The 15,731-nt window shown below is 37.4% G+C and overlaps 1 protein-coding gene across 22 annotated transcripts in view; it reads right to left on the bottom strand.

The window, feature by feature from the left end:
• Positions 1 to 15,731, bottom strand: part of ROBO2 (roundabout guidance receptor 2) — a 1,060,454-nt gene that overhangs the window by 28,343 nt on the left and 1,016,380 nt on the right. For all 22 annotated transcript variants that reach the window (XM_032678944.1, XM_032678942.1, XM_032678955.1 and 19 more), the window contains 3 exons: positions 14,322 to 14,478; positions 8,838 to 9,098; positions 5,341 to 5,555 (listed from right to left, as the gene is read on the bottom strand). In XM_032678944.1, the coding sequence (XP_032534835.1) occupies positions 5,341 to 5,555; positions 8,838 to 9,098; positions 14,322 to 14,478 (633 nt within the window). The remainder of the gene's footprint in view (positions 1 to 5,340; positions 5,556 to 8,837; positions 9,099 to 14,321; positions 14,479 to 15,731) is intronic.

The following is a 15,731-nucleotide window of genomic DNA, read 5'->3' as shown; positions in this document are numbered from 1 at the left end:
GGGAAAGGTGAGGGGAATAGAGGTGCTAGCTTCTAGTACACTGCATTGCTACCGCTTTTAGTGGCATTTTGCTGGCAATAAAAATGCTATTTTTCTTTGTAAAGCATGCTGTTGCTTTACTTAAATATAAAAATATCTAATGCACTTGTGAAACAGAAGCTGCTCACAACAAAGCTAACACTTCTGAAAATACTTTTCTGTACGTACCAAACTCTACGTGCTTGCTTCAACTGAAGAGATGATGTCACTGGCACTTTCATGTGTGTGCACATGTGCTTTCCTTCACAAGACCACCAAGCACAGAGTAATGTTGGGTCCCTGCTCCCCTGTAGTTTTTTTTTTTTTTTTTTTGCTGGAACAGGGATGGACTCCTTAAGTCTGTGAAGAATGGGTGACACTCCTGGGGACTGATGCTACTTCAGCTGAAATCAGTTACAGATTTCTCTTAGCCTTTGTAGAGGAGAAAGACATTATCCTCTCTTAGATATGTCTGACCACTGCCATGATTACAAAGAAGAAATGCCCACTGATTTTGGTGAAAGTGATGGAATAGAAGGGGAAATAGTCGTTGTACCACTAAAATAAGAATCAATAATAGAAGGGTATATAAATGCGGAATATAATTATGACCACATTTCAAAAACTAGACTTTTTCTCATACTTTACATCATACTTCACCATAAATGCCTGAATATTTAAATATATACGCCTGGAATAAACCCCTAAGTTTTAAATTTTTTATTTTGAGGTAGGAAACACTAAACAAAAGGAGGTAAAAATCATGCATACGTATTTGGCACTTCACAGGTCCAACCATACTTAATGCCCTTCATAAACATCTAATGAAAAATGAATTTATGTCACTTAGCCAAATTTATTTCTGTTTGCATTCCATCTTTTGAGATTTTTTTGGTTTCCATATTGCTGAAAGGCACAAAAAAATTCTCAAATTTATTCAAGCTGTTAGAAAAGAAATGCACACAGAACATTAAGTAGTTGCTCAAATGTTGCTGAGCAGTAAAATACTATGATAAAGTGGCATCTTGCTGTGTCTCTATTACTTCTTCAGCACTAAAATTAATTTATGATCAGTCATCAATTCATTTACATGTCATTTTATGCTAAATCTATCGTTGCTGATGAATGCATATCCCTAGATCCATTAAGCTAGAGTAAAGTCTGTGCTTTATAATATGACCCTGCTAATTGTTGCATTACCATTTTTATGAGATACAAAAAGTACCAGTTTCCTATTTTCTGAGCACATATTTAATCCATGAAACACATTCTACCTATTAAAAGCAATCTGTCTTAACTGCTTGTAAAACAGAATTTTTTTGCAATAGGTATCCCTAAGCAAATCAATATAAATATTGAGCTCTGCCATGGTAAAATATGGCTCATGAAAATGATATTGTGCAATTTTCAAGAATTATTCCATTTGTTCTCAGACACAATGAATGAAAAACTTTTTCCACACAGACAGTGATCAGTGATTCTTTTAACCAAGACCTAAACATGTCAAATAAGGGATATTCCTTCTTGCTGAGCCATACAGCCTACAGAGATTTTTATAATTTCAGACCTATACAATTCTATTGAAAAAAAAAGTTGTTATCCATTTGCTGTGGCACTGTTTACAAGAATATCTCTCTGTTTATGTCAGTTTGCACCAGCTAGGTAAAAGAGAGCTCGTTCTAATTTCCATGCTAGTTGATGGGTGTATCTCTCCCCTCAGTTAAAATGCACCAGGACTGAAGATACAACAGCTTGCACTACCAGCTTCACTGGTGGTGCTGCGGGAGGAGAAAATAAGGAGAGGGGAAAGAAAACCCCCAAACCATAATACTTACATCTGAAAAAACTACCCTTGTTCTTAGTGATTTCAGTGAGAGGCAAATTAATTTCTTATACGGTCATCACATGCAATTAATTAAATCTATTAAAGTAGAATAATATAACAGACTCTTTGTGATCATTCATGCCATAACTCTGCACAGCAATTCATTATTAAGGCAAACATTAAACATAAGCAAAAGAAAATACATATTTCATTGTGTCTCCGAAAGCAAAAAACAACCCTAAATAATTGTGAATTAAAAGTCAAGTGAGCAAAATTTTTACCACCGCTTTCCAGTTCTTTCTTTTTATTTCCTTTTTTTTTTTTTTTAAAAGCAGAAGCAGTGACTAAGTATCCTAACAAACTGGAAATGGAGAAAAACTTCAGCTTTAATTTCATATTCCATCCCACAAACATTCAAATCCAAACCTCCCTCCCCGAGTTCTCTTTGCCATATCTGGAGAATGTTAAGATACAGTCACTGTGCACTCCTCCTTTCTTTGCACTTTATTATACACGTCAACATTATGTCTCTGCCACCTGCGAAGAGAAAAGCTTAATAGCGCAGATTAAATCCTTGTCTGAATCTTCAGCTAGCTGTAACTAAAACTCGAGGGCCTGAAAGACAACTTGACTTTTAAACAGTTTAAAGCAGCAACGCTGTGGTGTCAGAGGAATTTAGTAGTTTGTGCTTTGGCTCATGCAGTGCCAGGGTTTCCCCTCAGAGAATCCCACATTTTGGCACTCAGTGAAATCCTGGGTCTCAACTCAGCCAGGAAGAACAAAGCACCATTTCAATCCAAGAGCATGCTAACAGTACAGGGTGAGGAAGCTTGCCCTGCTCCCTGCACAGCAACTCTATTTGAGGGAAATCTGGACCAAGGGATGTCAGTATAGATTTCTCACAAACACCGAACTCACAAGGCACTTCAAAATGAACAGAAATATTGCTTCATCTGGGTTAGATATTCTTATTTGTCTCCATTTTCAAATATAATGTTTAGAGAAGTGAAAACACGGTCTAAAAATTCCTAGAAAAATGCTGGTTTAAGTCACCAAAGGCTCTGTGAAAAGAAGTAGCTTATATATTCTCAGTGCAATAAAACAATTTAGTTGTTCTACAGTATTTTAAAAGCAATCAAATTGAAGAATGAGAAGCAGCTTGGAAACAATGAAAGCAATTTGCTATACCCTCATTAACAAGAGTAAATGCAGCCTGGAAGAGTTAACAGAAACAGATAAACAAAAATTAGGATTCTCTTTTGGAAAAAAAAAAAATCCCAAGTATAATAAGCAGTTTCCTTCCATCTCTAAAAAAAAACCAATCCCAAAACAAACCATCCTAAAATCAAGGTTTTACCCACGTAGTAAATGAGGAAAACAGAAGCAGTTTTGTTATTTGTATATTTTGCCATTTTACAGATAATTTAGACTAACACTCTGGGTGTATTTTTGTAAGGCTGTAGTTCCCTAATTGTTTTAAGTCAATCTAAGCATTGGCTATATGCTATAGGGGCAATCTATCATCCTGCTTCCCTTCCAGCTGCACATTCCCTTCCTGCAGTGCCAGCACACACCTTGCCACGCGGTGAACCAGATCAAGGAACAGATCCAGCTAGTAATTAAACAACCAAAAGAAAAAGCAAAAGGAAACCCTTAATTTTCACCTGGATGAGGCCACATCAAGACAGTGGTGGTGATGAGTGGGAGTGCGCTAAATCACCTTAAGTACACTCCCAGTCTACATAATCAGGTTCTGCCCAATTTCTTCTAAAATAACACAGCAGGAAGTTTTTAACACTCCAATAATTACAGCCCAATAATACAACAAGATTTATAAATACTATAAGAAACTTGAATATTATTCATAAAAGGTTAAATTGTAATAAACACAAAAGTTTACAACTTGGAGAAGGAATACAGCTATTCCTTTTTTGCTCTAGGTATGGTGGTCCAAAATATCAGATGAAAATGCAAATGTGAAATCATTTTCTCATTTACAGATACATAAACATTGGCATATTAACATATACCAAATGAAAAATATATACAATCTCAATTTTTTTTATTTATTGCTGTATTACCACTGCAAAACTCCTACTGCATTCCTAATGGAAAGACTTCTAGGCCATTAGTGAAATATGCAAAAATATGCAGAATTATAGCCCGAAGGAGATTATGCTGGAAATTCAAGCAAAGTGACTTAACATACTCATGCACTAATAAGTTAACCTTCTCAATTCAGGGATTTAAACTTTAACTCTATGGCCTTCAGTTGAATCTGGGTTTCAAAACACAGCAGCAGAGATACAATTCTTAAATCTTAATTAGATCGGTAAGAAGTCTGGCCCAAGGGTGAAGGAAAACCTGGAAAGTGGGATTAAACTACACACTATTTCATTCAATAAGGGAAAAGGAAGAAAATTTATAGGTATTGATGCTCCATCACTGTCATATTTGCCCAGTGTTTTCAGAATAGCAATCCTTGGAATTTCAAAGGTCCAGAACAATGAGATGGAATTCAGTGGCACTATGGCAGTAAGTTGGTACTGAACAAGTCTCCCTTAAGGTACAAATAACAATCAGTATTTGCCTGCTGAGATCACAGACTGAAGCAGCACCCACTAGCTTTCATGAGCTATGGATACTGGGACATTTGGGACATGTGGGTCTTTAGTACCCCTGCACCTTATGGACACACTATACCACATAGAGGCCCAAGTTCAACACAAAGGGAAATACACTGATGCTTAAAAAAGGGACATTACGTATTTTAAAACCAAATGTCTTTCACTGCCTACATTTCTCCAACAGCCATTTTATTCATTCAGATCCTGTGCATTAGTTTAGCATGGTTTTCTGGATCCCCTTTGGTGATGCTGGAGCTTTCCAAGGCATGCAAAGGGCAAGAAGCAGTGAGGGAAGGAGGGTCAGAATAATTAAATAGCTTTACTGAAAAGGAACAATTACTAAATTCAGCAACACAAAGTAGGTTTAAAATACACATTTTCCTACATAAATGTTACATTTAGTCTAGAAATAAATGTTGTGGTGATCTAACCACACTTACTCTGAAGTCTTTAACTTCCTTATGTTCATCTAGGAAAGCATTTTCCCAGCAAAATATCTGAAAGTGCTTTAAGATAACATTTTTATGCTGCTTCTGATTTATGAAATATATATTCCTAAGCTGAGGTCTCCCCCCTCCTTTTTATGTAACTGCCTTGCTTCTCTAGTAGAATGAACTTTTCATGAAAGCTAAGATATAATTGAGTTTTCTTTCAAGTCTTTAAAGCTTTTTAAAATTCATGAATTTTCTTATCATTTTGCAGCAAAGCAAAGTATTCCCAAATCCTTCTTTAACTTTAATGTTTAGTATTAACACATTTTAAACGTTACAGAAATAGAGTGGAATCAATTTTCACTTAGAAAGTGTTGGCCCGATGATGTATTTTGCTGTTAGGAACAAGCTGGTGTCACTGTTAACTGTGTTTTGTTACCTGTCACAGAGCTGTCTAGATTGTCCATACTGGAGCCTGGAGTATGTTCTAGACCTCTTAGTGGCCTACTGATTTCTACAGTTTCTTCTTCAATATCATCTTCATCATCATCCTCGTCTGGAACATCTGTTTCCAAATCTGAAATAAGGTTTCCAGATACGTATCCTAGGGGTGGAACGGGAGCCTGAGGAGGTTGTGTATTGCTTTGGATGTGCCTACACAAATAAAAAGGAAAAGTTATCAGAGTGGATGAGACTTTGGACCCCACGGTCAACAAAATACACGCTTTTCAACAGGTCCTGAAGTGGATTTACAAAATGTGCTTGTTAGGTTAAACTCAAGAAAAGACAGTTCAGTTATTCACCATAGCTTCTAATAGCAGAGTACCTGCACACTTTCCAGTCTTAAATATACTTCTCCTCCTCTAGGATGGGGAAGGTGAAGACTGTCCTTTTACAGATGAAGAGCGATACACACAGAGGCTGCATAAATCAGGTAGGAAACCAATGGAAAAGCACAATTCTGAATCCCAGCCTAGCATTTAAGCGTCTCACTCAATATTCCACCTTGCAAATCACACATTGAACCAAACTTAAATTTCACTCCTTCTGCTCAAACAGACACAGTGCCCTGAAGCAGAAGTCACCCTAAGGAGGAGGAAATGGCCAGCAGGACAGGAGAAATTTTCAAGCCCAGTGAACACATTATCAGTGAGGTCTTTTCATTTTGCTTTATTCCAAGCAGTTTAATTGATTTAATTGCAGCAGTATTAGGGCATGCATGTGTGAAATTACTGTATGCAGCAGTCACAATTAAAAAAAAAGAAAAGCAAAGATTAAAAAAAAAACACCCACAGGATAGCTAAATGGCCAAAGGCAACCATGGGATTTGGAGTCTCATTTGCCTGGTCTCTGAGAGGATACAGAGGAAAACAACACCATCAGCTCTCAAAGCAGCATTTCCCCACAGCACAACAGGTACACCACAAGCTGTGCAAGGGGACCCAGGTATGACTGGCCTTGGCATAAGAGCATGCACCATGCTTAAAATTGCTAACTTAGGCACGTAGGAATCCTTGGGTGAGTATACATGAGGTGCCATGGCCTGATTCAAATCGGCAGCACTCTGGATGGGACCCAGGATTCTGCTGCTCTCTTGCTTGGACATCAGTATAACAGAAAAGAATTACAGCTGTCACGTGTTTGGTTCTGTGCTTTACTATATTTTCAATGAAAACTTTGTGCTGCATTATTGCCTACACTCAATGAGTACAGTAATTCTCTTTTTATTCATTGAGCTTTTCCCCTGCCCCCCATAATGTAAATCTATCAGATATGAGAATGTCACAGTAAATCTTAAGTACCACTGGAATCAATCTCCACCGCTCTGTAGGTTTTAACTGATAGCTTATTCTGAAACTTATTTGCAGAGCAAATGCTTCCTTTTCAATATACAACCCCCTTCTGATTAGCAGTTCTTGAATACTTTTCTTCCTGGACACCAGGTTCTTAGCTATGCAGTGTTCAAAACACTGTGCTAAAGGGCACTACCATCTAACTAACCCTCAATAAACAGTGTGATTAGCTCCCAATCAAGCAAAATGCTTAAGTATATGCTTAATGTTAAGCTTGTGATAGAACAATTGAAGTCAATTTCTCATGTACTTGTAGTTAAGCATACACTTAAGTGATTTGCTGGATCAAGGCCATAATGATTATGTACTTTTCCAGTAATCTCTAATGTGCTCTTTCTTAAATTCTTAGTTGTCTGTTCTCTATATTTCTCTGCTGTTACTCCCACAGTAACCTACTTGACAGGTCTCATCTTTCTGCTTCGCCTTCCCCTCTCTCTACACTGGACAGGTTAACTTTGTGAAAAGAAAACTAAGAAATCTCCCTTCCCAGTTAAAGCAATGGAGGACTTTCTACTGACTTTGAGCAGCACGACACATGTCCAGCCAAACAATATAAAAGCATTCAACAATGCCATTGCACAAAAAATCACTTGTATTTGCAATCCTCAATATTTACTCCAATACCTATAAGGTCTCAGTATGAAAAAAAGTCATCTCCTTGATTTTTTTTCCCTATAGTTTCAAGCTCAATTACTGTGACCTTACTCAAGAGTAACATTAAAATCTGTATATTCCTAAGCGCATTATGAAAGTTCCCAATCAATTTTCATTTCTCCAAAGAGGGAGCAAGACCTTTCCTGTCAGCTGCAAGAGGCTTTGCTGCAGTGTCCTACTCCATTATCGGTGCCTGGACTGGAACCCGAGGTTTGTAGGGCGTAGAAAGGGTAACAGCTGCAAAATGCAGCAGCGAGTCACTGTGCTGGCAGGGTGTGCATCTGTGTGCTGGCTCAGAAGTCAGCTACCTTCAATAGGCCAGGTCTAGCTGCTGCCTGGGATTTGGGCCTGTCCCACAGGCAGGCCGGGGGCCGTGCTTGGCAGCATGGCACTGCAGCGGGACCAAAGTACCCTGTTGATTGAGTGCAGATTGCAGACAAGCCTCCAGGCTTCCACGGTGTCCAGGGAAAACAGCTGGCTTTGATTTGGCACCGCCTGCCTACCTGCCTGATCTATTTACGGGAGCTCAAGCTGAATAACTTTGTGGCTTTATTTACCAGCGAAGAAAGGCTGCTGCTCCTCTGCTGGCAGTGTGCCATTCAGTAACTAGCTCTGCTCCTCTCCTCTGAGATTCACGGGCTTTGTCTGAGCAGAAAAGTTGTAAAAGGACAACTGCTGCTTAGGGAACATCCAGGAAGCAACTGACCTTCACCGCATCCCCAGCCTGGTGCACTTGACAAGTTCTTTTTTCAGTCCCTGAAGAGATTGCTTCTGTTTGTTTTGCAGGGGAAATGTTACTGTGGTATTTGCTTGCTCTTCCTTTAAATAGGCATAAAGCACTCTAAAACACCAGATCCATTTTGTAAATACTAACAACTTTCTTCCCACTGTTTCTGGGTTTTTCCTATGAATCAGAAATTCTCTTGGTATTTCAAACTACAGTCAGAGATGCAAATGCTTCATTCTCATGTGACACCGTGTAAAAGCTGCTCTAGTGCTATTTCAAGTGACTATCATTATTTTCAATGATTTTCAGGAATTCAGAATCCCATTATTTTTGAAAATCCTAAAAAATTCATATCTTTTGCTAGCCTGAAAAGAGAGTACTCTTGAATGTATAAAAGCTGTCAGTAGGTGGGTGTTAACTACTTTAGCATATGTAAAATTTCAGAGGAACATTGTTTTTACATGCTTTTAGACAAGATTTAACTTATTACCAAGCATTACAATCTAAAAAGCACCTACTAATGTTTAAGGCCTTCACACTCCAGACATAGTTTTACTATTTCTTCTTCCATTTTACTTCTTTGGAAATACGACTGAAATAATGTTAAATACGGTCAATATTTATGTCATAGAAGAATAAATTATTATTATTAATATTATACTTTAATTTCCCAGATCACGAGTGCCCCCTTCAAACACTTACCATGTCTGCTTTGCTATATCAAACTGGTAAGCCCTTGTTAATTCATCAAGATGAGCTTGAAGCATTGGCTGCATCTCCTCTCGTGGGGAAGGCGTGAGGGTTGCAGTCGACTGTTGCCCAAAGGAGATGGCAGGTGATGAAGCTACTCCTCGGACAGGAGGTGTGGGAACACGATCATCATCTTCTTCAAGCTCATCCTCCATGCCCTGATGTAGGTAGGTCTGAACTGGCAAAGGCGGACACCAACCATCACTGTCGTATCTAAAATGAAAACCAAATAAATTTAGTATTTATCGAAACTCATCTCTGCCACACAGTAGAGGGTGTAAAGGGTAGGTGGGATTTCTGCTATAGCTGTAATCCTCACATGCAGTGGAACTTCTTAACATTTAATGAAAATAGGGTCATAATTGCTTAAATTGTCCTTACCGAGTCAGTTTAATTTTTCCCACAACAGCAAAGCAGCTCGAACAAGAAGCGCAACAAAAAAATTACTGACCCGTTATCACATTTGTTAATGGTGATTAGATAATGTTACACCACAATCAACAACAGCAATGAACTAACTCGCTTCCAGGATCATTAATCTAGGAGACTGCATGAAGATTGACCTAGACACGAAAATAGCAGCATTTTAAAAGGCAGAGCAAGCCTTACATAGTTGCACTTATGCACTTATTTACTTCCATCCTCCCCTTTGTTGATAAATTTACTCTTTGTTTCTATTTTGAAGCTACACTTTCCTCATAAATGCTGGTCTTCCCACACTACAAATAGGTATCTCCTCTGATGTGTAATACATTCATGTCACAGCAGCAGTGACCTTAAGCATATGCTGTGTCACAGCACCAGCTGATAATGTACATCTGCCAGCACCCCACCTCCTAACCAATCTGTACTGGGACTCACCTAGACACTGCTGAATTTCTGAACACTTTCAACACATCTGCCTGAAGTAAGTTAAAAGATAAACAACTACCAGTATTCTTGAACACCAAATTCTTCTCTTTTCATATATAAGGCGTGTTCTCATAGGTGTTTGTGGTTCAATTTTTGCCTTATACCAAAGCTGTAAGGGGTGATGCTACATCTAATCAGGGCTAGAAACAGAAGCTTTATATTTAGTTATCACTTTTTATGTAAGCTTCACTAGCAAGTCAATCCTTTTCAGTCTCTCTACTCATCACAGGACCTTTCGATTCAGTGTTGTATTACAGTATCATCTCGGGATCCTGTGCCTTAGAGACACTGGCATCACTCAAGGTGTACAGGCCTTAGTGACTGTGGTCATTCCCTGTGCATTATCTCCCCAGAGTAATTCCCTAATCTGAACAGAACTTCAGTTGTGCACAGCTCTGCTGACGATCACACCACTCAAATCTCAACTGTCTACTTCTCCTATCTTCAAAACACCCTATCAGTCAGCAGGTCCCTTCAGCATCAGCACACATTTCTTCCTAACTCCCAGTGTATTCCAAAATAACTCAGGATAGACAGCTTTTTTTTCCTAAAGGCAACCAGACAACTGAAAGCTCTCACAGCTCCTTCACTGTCAAAACCATCTCACTCTCTAAAGGCCATTTTCCAAGCATCATCTACTAAGTCACTTTATCTTTCCACCTTCAAGGACTGCTGACAAGGTCCTTTTTTTCTGCAATGCAGGCAGGCAATGTGTTGAGCTACACAGTTAATTTCTCAAACCAGTGTAAGAATACTCCTTTAAGGCTTCTGATTTGGAAGGAAGGAACTACCAATTTCCCCGAGAAAAATTAATTACTCTCAATTTTCTCAAGTGTGAAGCCAGGTTATAAAAATGCTGGGAACACTGAGATGGAGAAGTTGCAAAACCTGTATTATGAACAAACATTTACTTTAAGCAAAACTCATAGATTTCTAAAATTAACTAGACTACTGTTTCCTTATTCAGACTCTTTTTAAAAGCACAGATTCTGCATAGCTAAAACAACTTGATCTAACCATCCAAAAGTCTGTGAAAGACATATTTGGTAATTAACACTGATATTACTTTAAATCTATATGTAGATATAACAATATACAGATACACAAATACACGTATGTGTACAGAGGTGAAAATAAAGGCTGGATCTTAACCCTTGACATTTAGGAGCTTTTCACTGTTTGATCATTACCATTTTCATAATACAGAGATTTAAGAAAATGTTAGATGATACATATTCATCCTTAGCAGACAATTAAGATATGGCCAGCTGTAATTTCTCTTTCCTAACAATACTCACTCGTGACATTTGCACCCAAGGCTGAAGGGACCATCCTAACTCATGCTGCTAAAAATGTGCAATGCAACAACTCTTTCACTTACTTTTGCTCTCTCAACCTCATGCTTAGGTATAATGTCTTCTTCTTTAAAAGGGACAGGGCAAAAAGGTCCTCCCTGGTGACTTCTCAGTGATGAATAAATGAGCTTTGGAAGTGCTCGCCTTTTGACCCTTCTTGCTTCAAATCCCCAAATGTTCAGCTTGATAGTAAAAAGATTTCTCACTAAAAAGATTTCTTAGTGAAAAGATTCTGCACAAGTACCTCATCTTTACCTAAATTTTGTTTGAAATGGAAAGCAGCCTAAGCCTGAAGCTCGGGACACTGAGATTCAAGATTTCAGGTACAAGAACCCTTGCCTTCATATTGTAAGATGTCCAAAAAGCCACAGGTTCTAACCTGCATTTAGAGAAGAAAAGAAAAAAAAAAAAAAGAAGCCTGCAAGAGAGAGCTAGCAAACTTAAGAGACTACATAGTAACTACATGTCACATAAATGATTTAGTTACAGAAACTTCTGGTACCAACATAGCGAGTATTGGTCACGTCCATGTTCTTTTTGGTTTTCTGAGTAAATCCAATGGGGTGAAAATGTAACTTTTTTGAAGTACTCATTAAAATCTAAGCACCTTAACTACATTAGAGATCTCTGACTGTAATTTCATTAATTAAGTCTCTATTAGGTTCTAGTTAAAAAACATGACTCTCTATATTTCTAATAGTTTTTATTGTATTCTCAGCACTTTCATCCTATAACAATCTTTTGCTATTAAAAAACTTGATTCATTACACTGATAGATTTTTTTTCCTTCAAGATAAAAAATAAAGGTGATGGATAATGGCCACATTCCATAACAGCTCTGTTTCATTACACACAGAGCTGCAATAAAGGATGTTTCCCTCCCTAGGCCTCACCAGAAAAGATTTTTTGATATGAAAGGTATTATTTTCTTAACTTTTTCCAAAGACAGAAAATAAGTATCAAATATATTGACATCCAGCAGCTAATATTCCATTTTAAGGTGCAATCAATAGCAAGAAATAGTAATAGTCCAGTAAAAATATGCAGGCTGCTTTTACTGAGGTTGGCTCAAGAACATGCATAGTATTAGTGAAAAATCTAAATAGATGATAATGACTAAATAATGAGCATTTTCTTACTGTCAAGTTTAGATAAAACCAAGTAAAAGCATGTAATTACTTATAAAATTAAAACACATTGAACGTGTCACAGATAGAGTACATCAAAACAAATCAAGACAAACAAAACAGTTTAAAAAATGCGTTGTTGTTTTGGGTTTTTTTTACCCACTATGTCCACATTAAAGGCAACATAAAGGACCAGAGTCTATGATTCATTCCATTTTAGCATGTTGAAAACCACAGAAAGAAGATCAACCCCTGAATACAGAACGGACATTAGTATTGGATACATCCTGAGAAAGTATGGGCATTGCAGATCCGTTCTTCAACAAAGGTGGCTGCAAAAAACAGCTCCAGACTGATACTGAAAAGTCTAATCTTCAAATTTTTTGTGTGTTTGGTAAAATGCATATTATGAGGTCAAGCTACAACCACTGTTAATGAGGCACTACAAAACCCAGAGAAGAGTAATTCAGAATATAATCAGAAGAAAAACTAAGTCTGAACTGTTGTGAATGTGGAAGGCTGGTGATTACCTTATCCTTAAATAACCAATGTTGTCTTGGTGACCAACATCATTCCTTCCAGCTAAATTACAGATACTTTATGCAACTGAGGAGTCAAGGCCTCTGTCACAAGGGATTTTTTTATAAGGTATTTCCATTTACCTTTTATGCTATTTCATTGTTCTGAAAGAAAATCCAAGTTTTTTGCCTTCCATAGCATAATTGTTTTAGTGAAATGGCTGCAAATGTGTTTTAAGGATGTAAACTGATAAAGACAAGTATTATATGGTAAAACCATTTTAAATTTATTTTAGCCTTTTATAACAGAATAGAGAACACTAGGATTATATGCACTTTTTGCCTTGAGATTTAAACAACACTTACAATCAGTAAGGATATTAATTTTCCCTTATATTTGCTTTGAAATTCTAACTCTAATAGAACCTGAATGGGCCTTAATTCTAAAAAGAATTCCACTGAGTAACACAGTTAGTTGTTACTCATTTTAAGAGTTGAAGGACTTGATATAAACTCAAATAATATGTAATTGCTCTAATTTTCATTATAAAACTAGTAATGATCAATGCTTCATGCTTACAGAAGAGATAACACCTGAAAGATTTTTTATTCAGTAAAGCTATTAAAATGTTTTTCTGAAATATGTTTCGTCCTTAGGAAATATTGGTTAATCCATGTATTTAAACAGGTAGAAATTTGTCCCTGACAGAACAATTGCTGTCCAAGGCTCCAACAGAACTGACCACAGTAAACTATTTTTCTGTATACTCTGATTTTCTTCCGGAGTTTGATAACCTGGCATGTTATGTAATTACACTTTGTAAAAACCATTATGTAATTTTTGTCTGTGCAGAAAATGTCTCTTTCCTCTCACTTAGCACTTCTTATGTGATTATGTGTCCTTGAGAACAAGTTTAAGCTATACAAAAATAAGTGGAAGGTTCTAGAAACTTAAGAGTTGTTTAAATGGCAACAACAAAAAGCCTATAATTAGCACGCCTTCCTCAACTGTGAAATTTCTTCTAAAAGCCGATGAGAACATTATTGTCCATTGGTTGATCTTCAAAAAATAATCCAATTTGGTGGTGTTCTTTTTTTTTTTGTTGTTCTGTTGGCTCTAATATTTTTAAACATCAAAGCAGTGAAAAAATACAAAGAACCAGATTATGTCATCCTTACTCACTCTGAGTCCCATCAGCTGCATGCAGTCCCAACAGAATTCAATTAAGCTACCTGTGAAGTGAGATACTTCTCAGCATGGGAAAGCAGTGAAGCTCTACATGATGATAAAGCAAGGTCACCTTTGTTTCCACCTTCAGTCACTCTCCAGAGAAGCTATTCAAGCATTTCTCCTCCCTAGCCTTGAATAAGTCTACAGGATAAGGCGCTCTTTTACTTTTGTTTTTTTAAAATGAAACAGAATAATATTGTCACTTAGCAAAATTAAAAAATAATAACAAAACAGGCCTCATCTCTGCAAACCACAGATTTTTCTTCAAAAGAAAAAGAAAAAAAAAAAATTACCCTGCTTCTTGCTGATCCACCCCATAGTGTTCCAGCTCTGTGCCTGGAAGTGGCTGCACAGGAGGGGGTGGGAGGGGAACACTGGCCCAGTTTGAACCATTACTTTTCTGGGGCTTGGCAGTATTTTTGTTTTTCTTCTTTTTCCCTCCTTTGCCACCTGCAAATCCAAAAAGAAAAATAAAATGTTAGAGATGTAATGTGGAAAAAAAAGCTGGCTATTTACATTTCTTTGAAAAAATTCTGATTCCAGATGGCATGCCCCGAAAAAGAAGACGTATTTATATCTCAGCAGAATCAGCATCAACGTGCTAATGCTGTCACAAGGTTATAAGTAATAATAGAATGGAATGGAAAAATATTCTGAATATTTGCTGAAAATCACTTCTTTTTAAAACTCTGTACATTTGCACCACAGTAGTGCACAAACAAGGAAAGATATGTCTTCAGAAATATATTTCCTGATATTATTCATCTGTTCTTTATGACTTCTTGAATTCACTCCTAGATAAAAATATAATAAAACATAGCAAATTATTTCAAATGTCAGAATCTAGTGTGACTATAACAGTTTTCCATAATCACTTTCTGTGGAAAACATAGAGGTTGAGGACACCATCTAAAAAAGCTGTTGTTAGACTCAATATCTTTCAGCCAGAATGACAAGAGTAACTTGTCAAAACAAAAGAAACAGGGGTTTTTTAAAAGATCAGGAAGTCGTGTACAATGTTTTAGGACTGTTTCACAGCATTCAAATATCTCGTGCCACTATGAAGAAGAGGTTCTGTTTCTGATGTGTAGCTCTAATGGATGAGGCTGGCAAAAATAAAGAGAGCAATGCATTTTGTTTAGGCCCTCTGCTCTTCTCTTATTGTCCTTATATCCACTTCTCCAGTTGAGACACTTCCATTTGTGGGAATCTGATCTTACAGAGAAAGCTCTCATGCCACTTGCTTTGCTTCTTTTATTTTGCTGTGACTTCTTTTTCTTGTTAGGAATTCATTAAGAGGAAGAATGGTACAACATTTTGAGTCCCTTGACCTCTTTGGAGAACCATCTATTTTTTGCTGTTTTGTTGCAGCTTTCAGACTCTTTGGACTGTTGGGTGGAGGACCGGTTTGCCACATGCCTTTTCAGCGGGGTACCCAGCTGGCCATCACTCATTCCTGTCCTGTTTGAGAGAGCACAGTCTAATCCATCCTACCCACTGACATCTCTTGTTGATTTATAAGGATCAGTTATGAAAAAAAAAAAAGTAAAAATGAATCAGTGACTCAAAAAAGCCGCAACTGACTTGTCAGGTGTGCACTGGTGAGCACCACCTTCTTTGCCGTGGCTCTAGATTTAGGCACAGAGCAATCCAGGAGGTGCCATTTTAGCAACAGAGACAAGCACATGTCATGAGACTTTTTG

The sequence above is a fragment of the Chiroxiphia lanceolata genome, chromosome 2 (assembly GCF_009829145.1).
Source record: "Chiroxiphia lanceolata isolate bChiLan1 chromosome 2, bChiLan1.pri, whole genome shotgun sequence".
NCBI lineage: Eukaryota > Metazoa > Chordata > Aves > Passeriformes > Pipridae > Chiroxiphia > Chiroxiphia lanceolata.
This window is presented reverse-complemented; position numbering and strand designations above follow the sequence as displayed.